At 44.0% G+C, this 23,694-nt stretch overlaps 1 protein-coding gene and 1 long non-coding RNA gene across 3 annotated transcripts in view; one reads left to right on the top strand and one right to left on the bottom strand.

Annotated features, from left to right (window-relative positions):
* ZBTB42 (zinc finger and BTB domain containing 42) lies at window positions 1-6,700 on the bottom strand. 2 transcript variants are annotated; one of them, XM_039538642.1, is made up of 2 exons: window positions 6,312-6,700; window positions 1-4,789 (listed from the first exon to the last, which is right to left on the bottom strand). In XM_039538642.1, the coding sequence occupies exon 2, from the start codon at window positions 4,773-4,775 to the stop codon at window positions 3,345-3,347; it is 1,431 nt and encodes a 476-aa protein (XP_039394576.1). In that variant the 5' UTR covers window positions 4,776-4,789; window positions 6,312-6,700; the 3' UTR covers window positions 1-3,344. The 2 variants fall into 2 exon arrangements, with proteins under 2 accessions (XP_039394576.1, XP_039394575.1); XM_039538641.1 differs by lacking the exon at window positions 6,312-6,700 and adding an exon at window positions 5,421-5,818.
* LOC120405228 overlaps window positions 5,538-23,694 on the top strand; it is a 25,411-nt gene continuing 7,254 nt past the window's right edge. Inside the window, exon 1 of the long non-coding RNA XR_005598448.1 lies at window positions 5,538-5,608. This is a non-coding gene — a long non-coding RNA (uncharacterized LOC120405228). The remainder of the gene's footprint in view (window positions 5,609-23,694) is intronic.

Below are 23,694 nucleotides of genomic sequence, written 5' to 3' on the forward strand. Positions count from 1 at the left end.
TCAATGTACAACTCTAGCACATTTTATTTTGTGTAAATTTATAAAGACAACAATCCTAATCACGATTGTCACATTTTACAGCACATACCAATTACAGTTGCAAACAAAACTCCACACAAAAATACTAAGCGCTAACAATAGTTTTTCCTTAAGTCACTCTTTACGCGATTGTCGTAACTAGACTAAACAGTATAGTACTAACACTGAAGGAAAAAAAATAGTTCACTATAAAACAGTGATAGAACATTTTTATAAAATATATTCCATTCCAATAGCTTTTCTACATACTGTATACTATAAAACTCTCGCACAAAAATTAGTGTCTTTAAATATACATATTTAATCTGAACTGCAACAAGATTAAAAACAATTAAAAATATTGATGATTTTTTTTACATTAACTTCACAGTTTTTGTTTGTAGTAGAAGACAAATCCAGTGTTTAAAATTTAGAGCAGTACTATTCTCTACAGAGAAGGTAATTCCCCCACAGTGAAACATTTTATGAAAACAAACATAAGTGTGCAATGTTTTTAGTACTTCTCTAATGAACCATTTTTGAAGACATGCTCAAAGCTATTGCAACTTTAAAAAAAAAAAACACACCCAAGACGGAGCACACCAAAAAAAAGTCACTTTAAAATAAAAATAAGTGCAAACATCTTTACTTTAGAAATTCAAGCTATTAGGGTTGGGGAGAAAAATACTAAGCTATGAGAAAAGAACAGTGCATTAATAACGCACTAAAAACCCCACAGCTTGTTATATCTTTTACTCCTACCCCATTTTCAATGCAGTACAGAGCATGCTCATAGCATTAGTTTAGTGAGTTATTTCTAGACTAAAGTCAGATGCAAACTTGTTTTGACTTTCCCCTGCACCCGTACAAATGATGTCTTATGGCACAATTTATGATATTTGAGCTTTTAAAAAATATATATAAGAACAGGAAGTGAAGAGTGAAATGCAACAGCAGTATCACAAAACATGAAAAATTAAAAAACTATTGCTAGTTTAGATAATACCACTACTGTATTAGTTGTTCACTTTACAGCATGTACAGAAGTTTGTGTAAGATTTAAGGTGAAGCATAGATTAACTTATTTTGAAATAGTTTAACAGTAATAATTCCACTTCAAAAAATTCTAATAAATACTATATCAAGTATCATCAGGAGAAAAAAAAATAACTTAATTTTAGTAGATTTTTGTTCAGTGCTATTTCCAATCACAGCAAAAAAAAAGAAGTGATTAAGTAGAATAAGACCACAGTACCAAAGCCATGTCTGTTTACACATACAGTGCTCTCCCACATTTTCCTATGTAACAGGTTCAGCAAAAATATTTTACAGTAATGCAAAGAAATTAGTCTGAACAAACTAGCAGTAGAAGTAAAATTTCACATTACATGTACATTCATAGTTTAAGAGATGAATAAGAAGGAGGTCACAACAAATGAAGTCCTGATTATTATTTTTAAGTACTTTCACAATAGTTCAATATCACAATTACACTGTTGATACCACATAGGTAGTAGTGCTTACTTAATACATGTAAAGGCAAATGCTGGACAATTCCTTCTTTTGGGATGAAATCCGATATTCTGAAATACAGTATTTAGAAGAATCCACTTCAGTGCTTCAAATTCGTTTAAAAATAAATGACTGAACTTCAAGAAACCATTCCAGGAGTGTCAGTAAACTTGACAAAGTAACTTTTTTTCTTAATTAAAAAAAAATCAATTCTGAAAAATGAAATTCAAAAGCACAGATGTCATAAGGATTCAGTTCTGTATGTGCGTGTACCTTGAACGGATGCTTTAACTGGAGAGGCATACTCCAATATTTACTGACATGCACAGACCAAAGGGTGTTCTCTTAGTAATTCAGTTATCTGCCTGTGTTTGGAATTCAATAACTGGTTATAATTACAGATGAGCTAAATTTTAGAAAACAATGGGAAAGTTAATATTTTGTTGGCCCTGCTAGTTTCGCATCAGCCTAAGTCCCTCTGCTGGCTTGCATTTGTGCTACCCAAGAAATCAGTAGAATTCCACAGAACTTGGCCCAGGGCAGTTGCCAACTTTAACAATATATAAGCCATTAAAAAATAAAATAATTCAAGCTACAGATCTTTAATATACGTCATTTAAAAAAAAAAGTGTAATTGTACTAAAATGTACCAAAAGATGCTACAGGTATCCTGAACAAAATCAGAAATCCCCGTTAAAACAAAGAAAAAAAGAAAAAAGATTGACTGTCACATATTATTATACTGACCAATTTCCTCTTAAGAATACTGGTCACCAGTTCCTAACTAGCTGCTCAGCCATTTCGTTTCCTTCACCAGCCTCTGCAGTTGTTGTATACTTTTATCCATTCCCAAATGTCTGAGCAAGGTTATGGTACATATTACAGACCCAATCTTGCACCCTCTATGAGTTTACTCACTGCAGCAATGTTTCCCCAGTAGCAGGATTGGTCCCTGTGTTTGTTTGTCAAGACAGGGATGGAAATGTGTTCATATATCACATGAGTTTACATGTTTAGTACGTATCCTTCAACAGCTAAGGCGTGAATATAGTGCAGACAGAAACACGTTTCTACCAAGTTTTTAAAATTCAAAAGCAGCTCAGTGCTATTCAACAAATAGTCCTTGGAGGAGGGACAGGGAGAAAGAAATTTAAAAAACTTTCCTTCTGAGTATGCCAAGTCTGCATGCAAGGCTTTTCATTCAGATTTTAGGATTGCGAAACTACTCTGATTCAGTAGTAAGAATCAAAACGCCAAACTGTACCAGATCGGCAAGTACAATTCAAGGAATTCTCAAACCTCTTTAAAAAACTGGGTCAATTTAAGCCTACTTCTTGAGAAGGCTGTAGATCTTGTCTTGAGACACATGGAGTTAAGTGAGCAGATTCCCTCAGACGCATCAGATAAGCTATAGTTCAGCTCTTGTGTTGTCATGAAATACACAGATAGCATTTAGGGGGCTTAAGTAAATCTTGGAGTATTTCTCCAATTCTGTTATCAATCTTTTTTGAAATGGGGAGGGGGTGAACACAAGTAATTCCAGCATGAAAAATAGAAGCCAAATCATTGAGGAAGTACTTAAATCATTTTCACTCTACTAACTTGGAAATAATGTAACATGGGTGTGCAACAGACAACTGGGGGGGGGGAGGCGAACAGGGAGAAAAAGGCGGCTGTGGCAAAAAGGCCATTGAAGTGTATACTTAAGCATCTTTCAACATCGTTAACTGATGTGAATATCAGTAAAAAAAAATAAAATAAATCAGATGCTGCCTTAAAAACCCCACACATTACATTAGCAACAACAACTTGTCTCAAACCACCAAGGACTTTACGAGGCCACAATGAAATTTACGGATGTGTCTGTATAAGTCACCGGATTGTGTAAATCGTCTTTCACACCATTTGCAGCCATGGGGTTTCTCTCTGGTATGCACTACTGCGTGACGGCTGAGATTGTGGGAATACTGGAAGCTCTTTCCACACTGGGCACAGGTATAAGGCTTTTCGCCCGAGTGAGTCCTTTCATGTCTCTTTAAGGTGTACATGCAAGAAAAAGTCTTCCCACAAAGCGTACAGGTGGGCACCGAACCATCAGGTGACAACCTGGTCCTTGAGCCATCTTTATCTCTGAAGTGAGAGCTCAGGTGCAGCTGCAGGATGTGTGGGCTTGGAAAAACTTTGCTACAAAGGGGGCAAATGCAGATATGACCAGGAGGCACAAGCACACCAGAGGAGGAGATATCTGATGAATCCATGTCATCTTCACTCTCATCTCGGTCTTGATCTATATCATCTTCTCTTGCATGAGAATTGCCATTTCCTGTGAACATGTGTCCTAACCCTGTCACTAGGCTTTTGGCTGAATTCCCAAAATGCTGACTCTCTGGACTCCTTGCTTCACTGTCCTCCTGATCTGACAGCAAGTCTTGTTCATCCTTAACAAGTGGCTCAGTACCCTGCTGCTGGCTGTCGGAAGCCAGCTGTCCAAAGACGTAGGAGGGGTGTAAGGAATCTCTCCCAGACACAGGCTTGAAAGACAAATCCAGAGCACAGTCCACATCACTTGAAGCCGGGGTATGGTTAAGAGACCTTTGGGACAAAGATCCTGCAGAACTATTGACAGTAGCCTTTGTTTTTCCAGCTGCTGTGGTACACAATTCTGCCTCTGCAGACACAGAGCTGACACTTATAAGATCAGAGGACCAGCCAGGGTGACCACTGACCCTATCTTTATTCGTTGATCTATCATATTCTGTGACAGTGAATTTTTGTTTGTGTCCCAGGTCAAACTCATGTACCAGGGGCACTCCCGTGTCTAAAAAATGGTCCTCTTTTTCCAAATTAGCCACATCATCATTCATCTTTTCTTCCAAACACAATTCTTTATCTTTCAACTTGCCCTTGCAGACTTTCACAATGTCATACATATGAAGGTAGCTCGCTGCAGCGAGCACATCTTCAACTGGAAGACTGTTAAACTCCAGCTTTCCTTCGTACATGAATTCAAGCAGCAGACTGAAGGCTGGGGCTGTGACAATGTCACTGTTCAGATGCACAATATCCCTTTTGTCTAACTGGTCCCTGTAGAAAAGATGGAAGTACATGCTGCAAGAAGCAAGAACGGCTCTGTGGGCTCTGAACTGAGCTTCTCCAACTAAAACAGTACAGTCACACAGGAAGCCCTGGTGACGCTGCTGACTCAGACACTGCAGCAACTGGCGGCTATGGTCTGGAAACTCCATTCTTCCTTCATAACCTGTTCAAAACAGGAAAAACTTGAATGCTACTATAAACTAAAGCCTCCTAGCAGCTGTAACAAACAGATTGGCTTTTGGGTAATACAAGCCAAAGAAACAGCCTTGGAGATAACGTTTACTGTTCATTGTCTGTAATAGTTTTATTTAATACTGTTTTATTTAAAACAAAGAAAACCAACATGCTTCTCATCCTTCAACACCTGCTGCAAACAGGAAAAACTTGATTGTAAGTAAACAGAAGCTTCTAAAGCAGCAGCACCTCCAACCTTTGTCTCTTTCACTAACAAACTGGGGGGTGGGAGGGGGAGAGCCAGCGCAGCAGTTTATGCATTCCTGGAAATGTCTAACTCCGGGCATCAGTTTTGTTCTTTTAAATGAAACAAACAAATCAATCCACCCCCACACTTAACTTTATGCGCAATCATTTTACATTAAATAATAGATCACTCATTCATTGCGTGGACTAGTGAAGGAGCTTGAACACTTCACGGATTTGGGGGGAGGGTGGGGCGGCAGGAGAAAGGTCCTAGGAATCAAGCCCGCACACACAAAAAGTTTACTGCCCTCAAAGTTATTAAAAGCAAACCAACAATCCCGAGAGCAATGCGGTGAGGCGACAAGTCCAACTACCTGCGGCAACAGCTCCAAGCAGGGAGATCCAACAAGGCGGCTCACCTTACCCGGCTGCCGCGCAGGGACTGAGGGGTGCATGGGGGAAAAAGCCCCTCCTGGAGGCGCCCAAGTTTGCGGTGGGAGAGGGCACCCCGGGCGAAGGCGGCGATGGTGCTGCTCGGCAGTAGCGGAAGAATAGCAGGCGGGTGAGTGCGTGTGCGAGAGAGGCGAGTGTGCGAGTGAGGGAGGGAGTGCTCGGTTTGCTAATTACACTGCAAGCTGGAGAGTCAGCTGCTCTGACTTCACTGCGATGGAAATGCTACCTCCAGCTGTGCTCCTTTTAATGCCATATGTTACTCCAAATCTAGCTACCAGCCAACCACAGCTTGCTGCCTTTTAAAGTTCCAGCAACCCCATTTATAGCCATCTATTAAATCCCATAAACTTAAACCGAGTCCTCCCCTGGCTCTGCCTCTCCCCCTCCCTCCCCCCCAGAATAATACTGGGAAAGTTGCTTAATAACAATCCCACCGCTGCTGCTGCAGCCGCGCAGGGGGACGAGGGAGCCCGTTTGACCTTTGCTGGGAGAAGTTCCCAGCTCCAGCGCAGCTCGCAAACTTTACCGGGGAGGGGAGGCTCCGAGAGGCGATCGGGCTCGTTTAGCTGGGTGGCTCCTTGCGGCTCCCCCAACCCCGCCCCCCATAACTTTATGGGACTATTGCCTGGACTTTCCCTTTGTGGGCAGGCTCTGGGGGGGGCTGTTGGGGGAGGGGGTCAAATGCACTGGAGAGGACAGAGGCAGCCCCCACAAGGGGCTGGGGGGGAGGGCAGGAGGGTGCCCCCAGGCAGAGGGGGGTGCAGCCCAGCCGGGGAAGGGGGGCAGGGAAGGCACCGCTGCTGGCTACTTACCAGCCTGCCTTGCTGGCGGCTCAGCGTCCGGCCCCCGGGCCGCAGCCGCACGTGCGGGCTCGCCCCCTCCGGCCGCCCCAGATGTGGCTGGCGGCGCCGGGGACCGTGCAGCCGGAGGCGGACAGGAGCCCCGGGCTCTGTTGCTGGCAGCCTAGCAGCGCTCTTGTGTTGTGAAGCAGGTTGTTAGCCAGCCGCTCTCGCGATACTTTCCCTCTGAGCCAGCGAGCGGGGTGTGTGTGTGTGTGTGTGTCTCCCCCTGCCTGGCGAGTGCACACAATAGCCCCAGCCGCGCTCGCGGCTCCGGCCCCTGCCGCTGCCAGCCCCAGGCGGCGGTGGCGGCTGCGGCGCTGCCCCCTGCCCGCGTTCTGCTGCTCGGGGCGGCAGCTGCCCCGCCGCCTCGGGCATGTGCCGCGAGATCGGCCGCTCGCTCGCTGGCTGTCCCGCGCTGCTGCAGTGGCTGGGCTTGCGGGGGGAGGAGAAGGTGCTGCGGGGCGCTCCCCGGCCTGGCACGCAACGCCAGCGCCTGGCCGGGCTGGGCCGGAGAGGGGGCGGGAGAAATCATCTCTGGCAGGGAGATGTGCGCTTATCATGGCTGGAAAGTATCTTCTCCCCCCCCCCCCCCCGCCGCACCCCGAGAGCAGGACGCCAACCAGAGCTTGGTTAACTGCAACACAACGTGCTGCAAGCCCGGGAGGCAGCGACCCGAAAGTCACTTTCCCCGGGAGCGGTTTCCGAAGGAACGATCGGTTCCCCGTAGCAGGGAGTAGCGGTGGTTCCTTTCCGTCCTCCCGAGGACTGGTCATCGCTTCCCTGCGAAACTTACCCCTATTTTCTAGCAGCAAAGCAGGGACTTCGCCCGAGTCTTTATATTACACAAGGAAAGTGGACACGCTCCTGATTTTTAAGCAGACTGTTTTGCCATTACAATCGTTCGCACCGGGAGCAAGCAGTGAGCCCCAACTTTCAATTCTTGGGCTGGGAACTTTTTGTTTGCCTAGTGGGTTAGCTATAAATATGAAACGCAACGGGTTTGTATGCGTACATTCCTGCCGTATCCTGTCTAGATGATCGCAGGGATGCTTTTTGGCACAGTTAAATCGTGCCTGCTGGTAAAGAACTAACAGCACAAATCTGTAATCCGTGACATGTGGCTAGGATTGGATCAGGTGACTGTCATAAAACAGGGCTAATTTAGTCATACATTACATGTAGATTTTAGAATAATTATGATGCGAACTTGAGATCATCCCCTGCGGGGTATTTTGACCTAGACAGCTTTGATTGCAAGTAAATAAAGAGTCATTGAAGAGGCTTTCACAAAGTTTGGTCTGTGTCAGAGCAGGAAGATTACGGAGCACGCCTTCCGTGCAAGCTGTAGGGTTAAAGAAGCAACCCCCTTCAAGAGATTAGAAATTTATATTTTAAAAAAATCGATGTGAGCAGCAAGTTTTTATTGCGCATTATCACTTTCCCAGGGCGGTGCTAATTGCTCATTGCCTCATTCCTGCTCTCAGTACGGGATTGCCTGAAACATGACACTCGGAAAGGTGGCATGCTTTCCTGGATTTATCTTTAGTTGTGTGTCAGCTGATAAATACCAGATGCCTACGGATTTTCAAGATGACCTTTTAGATAGTTAATTTGAATTTTAAATTTTAATTAGCTGTAATCCCATCAAAAGTAAACTTCTTTGTACTAAAAAGTATAGAATTCACTGGCCATTTTCTGGGCAGTGTGTGTCAGGTACCACCAGCTAGTCCCACCAAAGGAACCTAGGATGAAATCCTGGCCTCATCCAAATCAATGGCAAATTCCCAGTGACTGCAGGGAAGCCCGGATGTCATCCCTACGGCCTGATCCTACACCACGGAAAGTTGGGCCCCTAGGAAATGAATAACAATACAAGTGACTTTCACTGTCCTGCATTTGTGTGGATTGTGAACATATGTATCATTTGAGGCATGTCAGAGTAAAGATGGTCTCATAATTAAAGCCCTGGACTGGGACCCAGTTTTTAAAATGTTGAGTTTAAAAAACTAAATTTGCATGAGGTAATATCTTTTATTGGACCAACTTCTGTTGGGGAGAGAGACGAGCTTTCAAGTTTACACAGAGCTCTTCTTCCGCTCTGTGTAAGCTCAAAAGCTCGTCTCTCTCACCAACAGATGTTGGTCCGATAAAAGCTATGACCTCACCCACCAACATGGCTACAACAACACTGCATACACATTTTGCATGGAATTGTTTGTGAAAAATTAATCCTGTTTTTCAACCTGTCATATTCAAGATACCTGGGTTCACTTCCTAGCTCTGCCACAGAATTTCTGTGTGACCTTGGACAGGTACAACTTTCTAATGTAGACAAGACCTAAGTGGTGACCTTGGCAAGGGCAACAGGGACAAATGCCCCTTGCGCCACATTCTGAGACTTCCTGCACTTCTGAAGACCCGCATGTAAATATGTGACTATCCAAGCAACCTGCTTTCACCTTCCATCAGGAGAGGGATAGCTCAGTGGTTTGAGCATTAGCCTGCTAAACCCAGGCTTGTGAGCTCAGTCCTTGAGGGGGCCATTTAGGAAACGGGGGTAAAAATCCATCTGGGGATTGGTCCTGCTTTGAGGAGGGGGGTTGGACTAGATGACCTCCTCAGGTCCCTTCCAACTGTGATATTCTATGATCTAGGTCATTTATCTGTCCATGCCTCTGTTTCCAATCTGTAAAACGGGGATAATAGGTTCTGTCTCCTACCCATTGCCTGTTGTGTCTAGATTGTAAAATGGCCCAGGGCAGGGACTATCATTTACTGTGTGTACATTACAATATCGAGAGCAATGGGGCTCCTAGGTACTATCATAAAACATTAATTTCATAATTAATGCATTTGTTACTGTCAGTTCAATCCAGATTTCTGTCATTTTATTTCCAGGCTCTTTGTTCATAGAAGTCAGGAACTGAATCACCTTTGACTCATTGTTGCTCTCAGAGATCAAACCTCACCATAGCTGGTTAATTTTAGACATTTCTATGGCACTGATTACCAAAGCATCTGAGTTCCTCATGAAATTTATGATTGTATCCTCATAGTGTCAGATAGAGGTTGTATTATCTCCATCTTACAAATAGGGAAACTGAGGCACCAAGTGGTATAGGCTCTGATTCCGCAAAGCCCTTAAGCAGCATATGCTTAAATCCATCCCTGTGCAGCAAAGCCCTTAAGTGATTTGTCCATGATCACACTGGAACAGAATAGGGAATATAACCTAGATCTTCGCACTGTCCTGGAACAGTCCCTTTAACTATGGTAGCCTACATTACCCCACTGCCGGGGTAGGCAACCTATGGCACGTGTGCCGAAGGCGGCACGCGAGCTGATTTTCAGTGGCACTCACATTGCCCGGGTCCTGGCCACCAGTCTGGGGGGCTCTGCATTTTAATTTAATTTTAAATGAAGCTTCTTAAACATTTTAAAAACATTATCTACTTTACATACAACAATAGTTTAGTTATATATTATAGACTTCTAGAAAGAGACCTTCTAAAAACGTTAACATGTATTACTGGCACGCGAAACCTTAAATTAGAGTGAATAAATGAAGACTCGGCACAGCACTTCTGAAAGGTTGCCGACCCCTGCCCTACTGTAACAGCCAACAGTCCAGCCAACACAAGGAAATTATTCCTGTTTACCTCACAAATTGCATGTGAAGGCTTTTCTTTGTTGATGTCAGGACTGACACAGTCTCCGTATGTTCGTGCATTTGAAATATTATGCAGTCTTTTGTATATATCTGAATTACACTGCTTTGGGTAGAGACTTTTTCTGGTGTGTGGAGTAAAGCACAGTGCAAATCCATAACACTCTGTCAGTCATACTAGTGAACTGATATCTCAGCATCTTCATCCTGAGTTTGTCATGTCACTAATACCATCTTTTAAAAAATTTCATACCCCTTAGTGCCTCTGGCTTTTTTCTTTCTTTTTTTTTTTTGACCAAAAACATTTTATTGAAATGAATTAGACTTTCTGTTTTTCCAGTCTAGGATCTGATCCCACAAACTACACTTTGGCAGTATGGCTACAAGGGGAATTTTGCCACTCCTCTTCTTTAAAAACAAGGGAAAAGAAAGAGAAAGAAAAAGAGAATCAAGCAGAAAAGGTTAGATTTAATTTCTGTTGACTTCCTATCAGCTAGGAATAACTGTCTACAAATAACAGTGCTTTATTTTTAGTAAAGTGATTATAATTTCACAGTAATTTTAGATTAGTTACTATCTTTGAAATGTAACTAAAATATGGCAGCAGTCAGTTTTTCTCCAGGAATAACATTTATCTATATTTAGTCACATCTAAACTTTTTATTTTTAAAAAAATGGGAATAGCTACACCTTACAAGAATAGCTATCTGTGTATCCAAAACCTTTATACTGATATAACTGTGTCCACACTAGGGGATTGTACCACTTTAACTATACCAATATAGTTTAAACAGTACAACTTTCTAGTGTAGACAAGACCTAGTGGTGACCTTGGCAAGGGCAACAGGGACAAATGCCCCTTGCACCACATTCTGAGACTTCCTGCACTTCTGAAGACCCTCATGTAAATATGTGACTGTCCAAGCAACCTGCTTTCACCTCCCTTGCAGGTCTCTGAGTCCCTCCCAGCCTGCAGTATGAAAAGTCCCGTACTAATAAACTGAGTAGGAGGCTCCATTTTAAAATTCTTCCATGAGAGAAGGGAGCCAAGCAGGAAGTTGTGTCCCATCTGACCCACTGCTTCCACCATTGCAAAGCTATTAGACCAGAGGTTCTTCAGCTGGGATGTGTAAACAAGTTGTGACCATGCTGCTCTTTCCATATCATTGAATGCAAGTGCATTCCAGCTAGACCCCAGCCGGAAAAAGGAGAGGGAGAGGGCCCAATACAGAAAAAAATAGAGAACGTCTGCATTGTTTAAGAGTGCAGTCTATGGTGTCATATGCTGTCACTGGACCCTGTTTTGCCGTCAATGCTCATGAAAAGCTCCCATTGACTTCAATGAGCATTTTGCCTGGGCCATAGATTGGGAGTAGAACTATGCACTTGTCTTTCATGTGCAGATCAAGGGTAATATGTGGCCTTAATAGTTTATGCGATTTGGGCATGATTCAAAGTCCATTGAAATCAGTGGAGGGACTGATCACTAAAATGGGCTTGGGATCAGGCCCATAAAGCTTGATGATTCATTTTCATTTTTCTCCTTTTGATCCAACAAGTGTATATATTACCTCATGGTATCTCTCTTCCCTCTCCATGGGCAAGCTTGGCAGTGGTAGCAACAGGGTTTTTTATGTGATTTGATAATAGTCTCTCGCTTTCTCTCATCTCATTGTGTAGAAGGCTTCCCTGTGTTTTCTCTCTGTTATTTAAGTGCTATGTGATTTTGCTTTTATGTTTTGGTTAGTCCGATATCAATTCAGAGGGAGAATCAGTTTTAGAAATAGTATTGTAGTCATAGGGCCTTACCTTAGACTTTAGCTCTTCCTGAGTCTCTGACACATCGGGCAGTCCAGTCCTTCCATTTGCTACTTGTGGTACTACTTCACAGGTGATGCCTGTGCATTCAATATCCTCTGTCATTCTCTTCTGCCAGTTCTTCCTGGGCCTTCCTCACTTTCTCTTTCTACCCTTATATACCTACTTCAGTGCCTGCTTAGCATGCTTCCCATCTTCGGGCTAGTCTACACTTACGAGCCGGGTCGACCCGGTGAGTTCGACTTCTCGGAGTTCGAACTATCGCGTCTAATCTGGACGCGATAGTTCGAACTCCGGAAGCGATAGTTCGAACTCCGGTACTCCACCACTGCAAAAGGCGATGGCGGAGTCGACCTTGGAGCCGCGGACTTCGATTCCGCGGCGTCTGGACGGGTGAGTAGTTCGAACTAGGGTAGTTCGAATTCAGCTATGCTATTCACGTAGCTGAATTTGCGTACCCTAGTTCGACCCCGCTTCTTAGTGTGGACCAGCCCTGTCATATGGTGTACATGTCCCAGTCACCTGAACCTTCTTTCTTTGATGATATGTTCTAACATGTCCTGCTCTCTCAGATCCCTTTCTCTTGCATTTGTTGTTTTGTCTTTCCGTGAAATGTGTAATATCTTTCTCAGCCATCTGTGACAGGCAGCCTCCAATCTCTTTTAGTTAGTCACCGTCATCAGCCAAATCTCTGCTCCACACAGTGGCGTGCTCAGTACAGTCCCATGGTATAATCTCAACTTTAGTTTGGTGTGGAGACCATAGTTTGACCAGGTATCGTTCATCCTTCCAAAAGCAATGTTTGCTTTTCCTAATCTCGTATGACTAAAACTTTAGCACAGCCACCTTCAAATGTCATCATACTCTCTGGATGGCAGAACTCTTCTACCTGGTTGATTTCTTTTCCATCCACGTACATCTTTGCATCTGTTGTCCTGTTTCCTACCTTCATAATCTTGGTTTTCACTGTATTTATTTTCAATCCAATTGTTACTGTTTCCTGTTCTATCTGTGATGTAGGGCAGTCATTTTGTTCCATGTCATACTTAGGGAAAGCAGTGTCGTCAGCCAAGTCAAGGTTGTGTAACTCATTTCTGCTCACCCAATTTACTCCGTCCATGATACCTTTTGGTGCCTCTTTATCACCCAATCTATTGCTCATGCAAAGAGGATTGGTGATAAGACACAGGACATACTCATAAGAACTGAAGGGATATCAAATACATTGGTCATAACTGGTTTTATGTATTTAAGTTTTTATGCTTCTGTTTCTGAAGCTCATTTACGCCATCCGGTTCACAGCACACATTAGAAAGGCCGCCAGTTACATCTCATCCTCTCAGTACAAGTGGAAGTTATACCAAACAGAACACGGAGCCAGTAGGTATAAATTGGAGTGGCCCCATTGAAGTCAGTGGAGCTACTCCAATTTACATCAGTTGAGCATCTGGCTTGCTACCTTATGATTTTAGGGAAATATGATATGGTGCAGACAGCTTGCTCACTACTCGGTCCTGCTATGGAAAAAGTGGGTGTTGCTTTCTGAAAAGGAGGCATGGTCAAGTGCAGCAAACAAGGGAGCTGCTTGAGGCAGCTTTAACTTGCATCTTTGCAGCTCCTTACATGATCACAGTAAATATTGCAGCCATTGTGGTCTCCTCCAAGGATTCTGGATGCCCAGCCAATGCACCAGCGATTGTTGTTTCAAAAGACTTATTTGTTTTATGGATGTCCTGTTGATATCTCACTGACACCTAAAACTTGTGTGCCATGCTCTGTTTGATGTGCATGTAAGTGTAATTAAGTGTCAGGGCTCTATATCCATAGTATATTCATCCCTGAATGGGATCCCTATGTTGCTGAGTATATGTGTGCATGTGTAAAAACTGTATTCATCCATTTTATTTCAACGATGGGCATTAGTAAGAACACACCAATCTGGAACTGACATGCATGCACAGGTACAGCAAAATGGATATTGTTTGGGGAGCACCATTCTACATGGCAGCGTCTGCACGTGTTCTCATTGAAGCCAGCCAAGCATTTCTGCTCTTACACCTCTGTTTTACCTCCAGTGTTAAGGGGTGATTATCACTCCTGAGATTTTGGGATGCATTCCCATTAGACACGCATCTTTCACACTTGTATTGCCTGTCTGCCTAGTTTTGCTGATACTGTTGCCTGTCATGACCTCTGAGCTATGCCTGCTTAGACGCCTTTCATTTCTGGTTGTTATTGTTGTAGGCTGCGTTCTGGGTCTCCAAGAACTCTCAGTAAAGGTCCTTGTGCAGCCTTTCGCAATAGATTCCCTCTTCCTCATATGAAACATTTATCCTCATTGAAACCCCATCCACTGGTTTCTGCTGACATTGCAAATTTGCATGAATATGGTAGGATACAATTTACACTTTTCTGTTTTGTATAGTCTTTAAATATTTCCCACACACACACACACATCACACACATTAACCCTTTTTTACTCCCAAAGTGATATTTGGAGCTTTCCTTTGTATTATATGCTTATATTCAGCATGTCTTAGTCTTTTTAAATAAAAAAAATCAGTAGCAGTAAAGGAGAATTTTCATTTTTTTTTACATTTTGTTTGTTAAATTTTCCCAGAAAAAAGCAGTCTGGTAGCCTACAAAATAAAGGTGAATGCAAGTTAGTATTGACTATACTGAACGGTGAATAGCAATAGATCAACTTGGTGTCAGCTGGGGACTGGGTACCAGGAGTTATGTCCTAACAAAGTTGTTTAAATCAGAAGCCATAACAGCGACTGATAAGCCAAGTAATTCAGTTAGAGGCCAGACTGCCAGGGAATAAGAAAATATCCTGTTAAAGGAAAAGAACTTAACCAACATTGTTCTGTTTAAAATTGCATCATACATTATTTTAACAATTCATCACGAGGCTTTATTTTAGCAATACCAGGAAGAACACACTGTAATGTATACGTAAGTGTTTATCTGCAGCAATGGTATTTTGCTACATCAGAATGGGGAGATCTTCTGATTAAAAGCAATAAAATAAACTAGCATAAAGGCTTGATACCAATCACCTTCAGGTGAAGATTTCTTCCTCTAGCAACAGTTTCTCAGCAGATGTTGTCACAGTTTCAGCGTAACTGCATCTGTATATCCCCACCACCACCTCTGATCAATGCCAGGAGGTCCCAGTCAGGTCTCAGGTCTCCAGCCATCACCTGTGTCTGGACAGGAACCCTTGTCCCACTCCTTTCTAACCAGGGGTTTGAAGGCTGCACAGCCCTCTGCCTTGCACTGTGATATCCCCAGCAAGCCAGTCTGCCTAAAGGCGAGAATCCATGTGTGGCTTTCTTTTTGAGGGCTGTGAATAGTGTATTGCCAGTAGTTACAAGTTACCACACAGCTCTTTCTAAGCAAGCACCTTTATTCTTAAGGTAAAGGCATCACAGAACATATAACAACAATTCAAGTTCCTATACCATGCTACAAGCCTACCAGAGGTCACCCACCAGTCTTATGGGGCCCTAATGGGCCAAGATCTTTCCAATGCTCCTGCTATTGAAAGCAGGTCCTGTCTGTTTGTTTTATCAGAAAGAAGTTTAAGCTCAGCATTGTTATGCCAAAGCCCGCCCTTTGTCTGCTGGTCTCTGGGAAACCCTGTTTGAACCAGTATATGCAAGCCTCCCCCAGTGATGGTACCTCTCTGGAGGTGTTTACAACCTAAGTGATTCACTTTAATCCCCCTCACTGCTTTTGGTTCCTTGGGAAGCTGTGGTAACCACCCATCTGGAGTTGCATACAATCCTTGGCCTACAGTGATACATAAAGTTAATACTATATATGGTCCCCAAAGATATTGCATGGGATTGCAATATCTATCACACTTATATCCTAGGATAAATCAGCTTACCTGTTACCCAGAGCTACGCAAGGTAAAGAATTGATGCACCTATCTCATTGTCCGTAAAAGGTCTCTTAAGTAGGATCAGTTCCTCTTTTGTGAACCATGTAGTCAGCCTAGATAGAAAATAGATAGAAAATGTGTTGTGATCTGTATTAGAGAAATCCCTATCTCTCTCATAGCTTTAATGGCTCTGTCTTTGCCCATGCTCTCTGATAAGTGGAAAAGAAGGGTTCTTCTCTTATCCTCTTCTGATCTTTGCTTTTTGCACTGGGATCCTGAATGCCCCTTGATTATTTATTTGTATTTATCCCTAGGCACCCCAGTGCAAGTTACAAGTATAAAAATTAACTTTAAAAGCCCATTTCTCTGCATCCCCCATGCTGAAACCCTGAAGCAGACCGTAATCAGCTCCAACCATAACTACAGGTTGAAGACCATCATTGACAACTTCTCTCCTCTGGCACAATGGAACTCTTAACAATAAGCGTTACGCTCATCTATGCGGGAGACAGAACCTTCCCCGGGGATGGTCTGAGACTGTGGAATGAACCATCCCAAACCTCACCACTTTCTGCTCCAATGCAAGGCACATTTCTTTGACCCTCCTCTAATATGAACAAGGATATCACTCTACCCCTTGCTAATCTATCCAAAACCGCTGCAGAAGTCAACTTTACCTTTGCTTTCCCCTTTCCCAATCCTTTACTGGCACTTGAATTGAATACATACTCCAAGCTCTCACCTTCCAGACCCGCCACAACTTAATTCCCTTATGAATGATTTTTTGTTTCTTTTTACTGTTCCTCGGCACTCAGCCCAACCACCCATTTGTGTGCTCATTTCCCTCTTTCCCCATGTCCACTCTCCATCTTTTTCATGCTGCCTCTAAAGTAAAGTGGTAACATTCAGAGAGATTTAAATAGATGGAGAGAATGGAGGACAAAGACATTGTGAGTCTCACGTTAAATGAGAGGTCATGACATTTGGAGTTATATAGTCAATATACAGGGAGAGCAGGAGAACACCTCAAAAAACCAAACCATTAGCCCAATTAATGACTGATCCTCGGGTGAGCAGGCAAAAGGGCTATTGTAATTAGTGGCATAGAAGAGAATTGATGCATTATAGCATTTGGTTGACTGTTGTGCCCAATATTAGGCACACAGTCTGGGCCCATTGACACCCAGGGCAAAACTCACACTGACTGTGATGGGGCCAAATTTTCATTTTGTATTATTATAAGTCCTGGTGTAATCAGTGCAGTCAACTCAAGTCAATGGAGGTGTGCCCATGTGCTCCAGGGCTAAATTTGGCCCACTGAGGCAATAGAAAAGTCCCAGAGAAGAGTAGCAAGATGATAAAAAGGTGAGTCTGGGTTAAGTTCTACACGGAAACTGAAAAAATAAATAAATGGAATGGTAGTTACCAGAAAAACAAAATGAATAAAGGCCAGATCCCAGAAACCCTCACTTACTCAGCCATTGATTGAAATAGGACTGCTCCTGTAAGGATTACTTCCATGAGTAGTGGCTGGCAGGACTGGGCCCGGAGAGAGGTTAGGGTTGACATTTTCCACAAGGAGTCTTCAATATGCCACAAGCGATAAGGGGCAATTGTGAGAAGATAATTGTTGTCCGGTTCCAAGTCTAACTGTGGGTGGGGTAGGGTAGCAGAGGGATAACAGGGAAGTGACTCAGTGAAACTGGCAGGTCGGGTGGCTAGCTGCTAGTTCTGAACTTCGCTGAAGGCAGACCCTCTGCCTATGAAAACTATTTCCATTGCAAACTTGCACAAGTTACTTGGCTATCGGCCTAGAACAACACTGAGCTGTTTTTTCCCCGTTCGTGCCAGTCTCGGATGTTTGGGACAAGGTGGGGTTTTCACTTTTATACATAGAAGGAACAAAGAATGATTTTTTTGTGTTATTAAAAAGCTGGGTTGACAAATAGTTTTGTGTTGGCAACAAGTCTTCATGCAAAAAGGGCACAGGCGGTAGCTGTGAGTGAGCGGTGCACCTGTAATTGAAACAAACAGATGAAACCAATCAGGAGTCTTGCCCCTCACCCCCCTTCGCTTTTAAAACAGAGCTGGCTAGTAGCTTTTTGTGATGATCCTCCCCAAAAGGGAACATAGTAGTGTACAGCTGCTGCAGAAAGAAATGGAAGCAGAAGGAGCAACAGGTGCATAATAGGAGGGGTTTCTGTGCCTAACGTCTGATGGTCAAATTTACTTTCTATTAGAAATGACACTAAGGGGGGAGCTCATGTGAGTAGTCTCACGGAAGCCTATGGGATGACTCGTGTGAGTAACTGCTCACCAGCATGAGAAAGACGTGCACAAGCTGAGCATAAGGGCTGATCCAGCTCCCACTGAACTCAGGCGAAAGACTCCTGCGGACGTCAGTGGTCTTAGGATGGGGCCCTGAGGACTTATTTGTGGCTTTGCAAGAGGCAGTGAGTAGCTGTGCTGCCCCAGGAGCAAATCAGGATCCAGAGTGTGACTCCAAGAGTCACTGGGACTACTCCCATGCTTAAAGTTAGGCATGTGCTTAAGCACCTCTTTGACTCAGGGCCTAAATGGTTAATTTTCAAGTGGCTTCTTGGAGCAGATGTTCCCATGTGTGTGCCCTCCTTGCCTCTCCTGACACATTTTCTACACAAACAGCAGATTGCATCGCTGCTGTCCTTTGATCTGAGGGAGGGGGAGGAAAATCCCACATAAAAATGATATCCATTGTCTTTTTAGGCAGCTTGGCAATGGTTCATTAGCAGTTTCTCATGCATCCATGTTGCCACTTTATTCAGTATCATTTATTAACATTAGAAAGTAAACTCATAAGAAGAAATGATATATTTTCCCCCTGCCAACCATATTTTTCTTCTGGACAAATTAAAAGAAATATATAGTGCTCATAAACTTTCTTTAGTTTCTTGATTAAAGTGAGGACTCCACATAAGATTTTAGTTCTCTAACATCAGTTTATAATAATAAGAAATGAGCACATTACATTACATTTGTTTATATTATGTCTTTGATCAAAAGTGCTGAGGAAGCATCACAGAAAGATACAGCCACAAAACAAGCAACAAGCAACAGTAAAAACAAGTCCACAACTCATAGTTCTTAGTGACGGCAAAATATTGAGATTTAAAATTATGGACGAGGATCAGAGAAACAAATGAGAGCGGGGGAGTTCCAAAAAGCTGAGCCTAAAACAGGTCAAACCACATTGTGACTGTGACGGACGATGACAATATCAAGGTAATAGAGAAGTGCTTAATCCAGCCCATTATAGCAAGATAAACTAGCACATGGGAGATTAAACATTATGTTTTGGTCTCATATCCTTACAGTTTTAAGGTTGCTAGTGGTTGGAAAGTTCTCTACTCTTGTGACCTCTCTGTCCAGCTATAGCAGATTTCAAGGTCTGGCAGGTCAGTTTCCTGTAGGTGGAGAAATCAGGGACACAGAGTTGGGGTATTTTAGGAGTATAAATTGTATATTTACACTATGTACACCAGTCCTTGAACAGAGATGGTCACAAACTGCATGCAGACTATCCCCTCTTTCAGAGATCTCAGCCCAGCCAACAATGCCCAGTTCTCAGGAACCAACTTTGCAGCAAGAATTGATTCTAGTTGGAGAGATTAAGGCAAGGAACTCTTGCTGTTTGCAATGGCTTCCCCCGAATAAATCTGCTTCACAAAAGTAACAATACAGCATTTGTTCCACCATAGTACACTGCTGAAATGCTAAGAAAAAGATCTTCTAAGATTATGTGTCACAGCACCACCTGGCGACTCCCTCCCATACCATTAGTTGGCACTCTAGTAGGTGGGACCCAATCCTCCAAGCCTCTGCCCACGTAACTCCCTGTGGAATCCATAGGATTTCTTTGCACTGAAGGCTTGTAGGAGTGGGCCCTTCATTAATGTATGTGACTTTATAGTTGTTTTTGCACGTGCACCTATAGAACACTCCAAGCACTTCTTTATATACAGGGAAGGTTAATAAAATAAATTCTTAGGCATTCCAAGATAGGTAATTGATGGAGTGTCACCCTCTTTTATAAGAAAAAATAATTTTAAATGTTTTTACAGACTTCAAAATTCTGCATAATATAGAACTGATATGGTCTCATATCAATAGAGCTCCTGCCTATACACCCACTAGAAGGCTGTTAAACAGTCTTTCATATGGTGCCCTTCCCCTCCCCCCACCCCCTGCACATTTTAAATAAAAATCAAACCGTATTGAAACAGAAAAGGACAAGCAGCATACAATCACTTGCAGGTCAACGCCAGGGGAGCTCTGTTATTGGAGTCAATTATCCGTTGAGCTAATTTTTTTAAAGTAAATATGTTCTGATTGTTCAAAAAAAATGGAAACATTTTTTAAAAAAGGGAAAAGACCACTCACTCGTGTTGCAGATATTTAAAAATACTTAAGTGACTTAGGTGAAAGAGTTTGCTGGTGTGTGGTCTCAGTCCAATGGGTAGGACTCCTCATCACAACCTCCTCCCCGAGTCGTGACACGATTTTGGCAGGCTTGTCACCAGCTAAGAGGCCAAGAACTGTGTTGACTATGGAGTATAACCTGACCTCTGACCAGGCCAATCTTTCTTGGTTAGTGGTGAAGCTCACTGGCAGGCGGTTGCGGAGAAGCTCGCATTGCCACTGTCCATGTTGCACCTGTCCTTTGGAGAAAGATGACTTCATTCTCCAGTGCTATCAACCTTGTTGCACAGATGCACTACAATCAATCTCTCTTAGGGTGTGTCTACACTAGGGAGACCACACCGGCATTGCTGTGTCACTGTAGCTCTGCCAGCATAACCCCGTAGTACAGAGCAGCGTTTCTCAAATGCAGCCATCGTGGCCACATGCAGCCACCAAGAGCTTTTTTTTGCAGCCACAACCTCCTGGGCTGTGATGGGGGGGAGGGCAAAGTAGAGCCTCCTCCTCCCTCCCTGTTGCTCCTGGATGCACCGCCTTGGTGTTGGTTGCTAGGGCCAGCAGCAGGGTTTGGGCTCTGCCCCCCTCTGGGGGCACAACACTGTCGGAGCAGGCAGCCAATGAGTTCCCCACCTTCCCAGGGGTGGTGGGCTCAGGATTTGGGCTTCATCCCTGGGGTGACGGGGAAGCAAGCTCTGGCTGTGGGGCTTTGAGCTCCAGCCCTGGGCTCTGGCTGCACAGTGGCAGGCCCCAGGCTCCCGCCACATGGCTTCAGACTCCAGCCCTGGACCCTATCCTCTGGCCACGGGGCTTCAGGCTCTGACTGCAGGGGTCCAGCCCCCAGCCCGCAACTGCCCCCCACCTCCATCGCCTCCCCTAACCCTCCATCCAGGGCTTAATTTGTCCCCAGGGCTAATTAAATCTGCTGTGAAAAGTGCTACTTGTATGTTTGTTAATATCATTTTTCACAACAGACTTACTAGCTAGCAATAAATAAATTACAATGATTTGGACACGTATATGTGCATATTTATTTGATTTTCCTAAAACTAATTAGGTATTTTAGGGGGGAAAGTGTGAGAGCAGCCACCAGCAAGAGTTGGTGGCTGCATTCTGAGGCCACCAAAAAATTTGTCCTGAGAACCCCTGGTATAGAGGCAGCTTACACTGACAGAAGTGGTTTTTCCCTCGGTATAGGAACCAGGGCCGGCTCCAGACTCCCTTGGGGTGGCGTCCCGCGGGAGGGCGGCAGGCGGCTGCGGTGGACCTCCCGCAGACGTGCCTGTGGAGGGTCCGCTGGTCCCGCGGCTCCGGTGGAGCATCCGCAGGCGTGCCTGCAGGAGGTCCACCGGAGCCGCGGAACCGGCGAATGCCAGAGCGCCCCCCGTGGCATGCCGCCCTGCTTGGGGCGGCGCAATTCCTAGAGCCGCCCCTGATAGGAACACCACCCCAAACAGCAGTAGCTGCACTGATAGGAGCATTCTTCTGTCGCCATACCTGTGCCTACTCTAGGGGTTGGGCATTTTTTTCACACTCCTGACCTATGTAGCTATAGCGACCTAAATTTTTAGTGAAGACTAGGGGGGAAACTGTCTGTTGTCCTCTCCTGTTGGTTTAAGGGGGTTTTATCCATCTCTCTGTCTAGGTAGTTATACTGCACTTATCACCATGGCATTACTGCACCAGAGGATTAATAAACTGGTATCTGGAGAGTTTCGAATCCCACTTGAGATGCTTCAGAAATGATGGAAAAATCTTCGTAGAGCAATATTACTTAGTGAAGAGTAGTGAAAATGAAGAGTAATGAGAAAAAAGGAAAAGCATGTAGTTGAATAATTTCATTTCCATAAGTCATTTCACTCTGTCTTATGGAACAGGGAGTGTTATGAATATAAAAATGAAGAATTTCCTATTTAAAGGAACCTCAGCAAATCAAAACTTAGATCAAAGTAGTTTCTAGTACTGCAACTGCTCCTATCCCTTTGTCAAGTTTTCTAGTTTTACAATCACATTTTTCCTATTTTCAAAAATGTATTTTCTCTCCCTTTCTGCACTCTGAGAAATGCACAGAAACTGCAAGAAAAGTGATTGATGTGACAGAAGAAATAGTGAGATGGACTATATAGAAAATGCTGTCAAATACACAAAGTAAACCCTGGGGAAAAAAATAGCAGGAATGGCTTTTTCCCCCCCTCTAATCTTTCAGTTTCAGTAATCTCAGATTCCCTGTAATAATGACGACTAGCAATGTTTTAGACAGAAGAGTGATTTTTTAAACTGGTGCTTTAACCAACAACTCAGGTATTAGCGTGCAATGAAATAGTGATATTGCGCTCTGAATGGCAGTTGTAGTATGAGGATGTGTCACATTTAGGGCTCTTTCCTACTTGCACTGAAGTCAGCAAGAATTATATGTATATGTATTTCAAAGGACTACAAAGGTCTTTGCATCATTACATGCTAACTAAATGTTCTATTGCTTCAGCATCAATTCTCCAAGCATCAAATACTCCAGACAACTACATGCTTTTTCCTCTCTCTCACTAGTAGACAAATTTTGCCTTTGATTTGGAGAACAGCTTCATATCAGCTGATTCAAGCAGTGGGCAAAGTGAAAACTACTATTATGGATGACTGTAAACATGCACCCTGCAGCACCTCCTGCTGGTCATCTCAGGGAATTAGCTCTTTTCCAGCCTGGGTGCCCCCTGCAGGCCTGCGTCCCGCTTGTTGCTGGCCCTGTGTCCCTCCCAGACCCCAGTGCCCCTTTACCCTGGGGCTGCCCCCTGGCAATACCCCACCAGTCTCTATGGGTCTCCCCTCTCTGGGAAACCCCCAACCCTCTAATCCCCACCTTGCCTCAGTCTAGGCTACTGCCAGTAATCATCTAGCCCCTGCTCACCGGGGCAGACTACAGTGTAAAAGCCACTCAACATAGGCAAGGGGGTTCGGACCTGCTGCCTTCCTCTGCCTCCCCGTACCTCGGACCAGGCCCTGCAGCCTGGGGAGTTGCCAGCCTGGAGCTCCCCTAGCCATTCCCCAGCCCTGCTTCACTCCTAGTACCCTTTCGGCAGACAGCCAGGCCCTGCTCTCCTCAGCCTGGAGGGAGACTTCTTTTGGGCCACTGGCTGACAGCCTTTTTATGCAGGCCAGCTGTGGCCTGACTGGGCTGTGGCCCAGCTGTGGCCACTTCCCCAATCAGCCCAGCTTAGCAGCTCTCAGCCACAACCTTCTCCCAGGGCTGACTTTAACCCTTTTTCCGCTGGAGTGGGGGGAGCCGCCCCACTACAATGACCTTGAAAATCTTGGTTTCTCTATCAGGGACAAAAACAAACAAACAGTTCTTTCTCCAGAAAGTTATTTGGTCTCATTTCATTCTCTATCAAATTATTCAGATTAGCTGTTATCAAAACATTAAAGTATAATTCATTTTCACATTTATATATAAAATACACATGTAATAATCAATACACAGATATATATTAACAATGTAATGTCATAAAATAATTAGAAACTGTGGT

Source organism: Mauremys reevesii, linkage group 4 (genome assembly GCF_016161935.1).
Source record: "Mauremys reevesii isolate NIE-2019 linkage group 4, ASM1616193v1, whole genome shotgun sequence".
NCBI lineage: Eukaryota > Metazoa > Chordata > Testudines > Geoemydidae > Mauremys > Mauremys reevesii.

Coding starts and splice junctions, on each gene's coding strand:
- ZBTB42 (XM_039538642.1), bottom strand. CDS start 4,775: ATGGAGTTTCCAGACCATAGCCGCCAGTTGCTGCAGTGTCTGAGTCAG.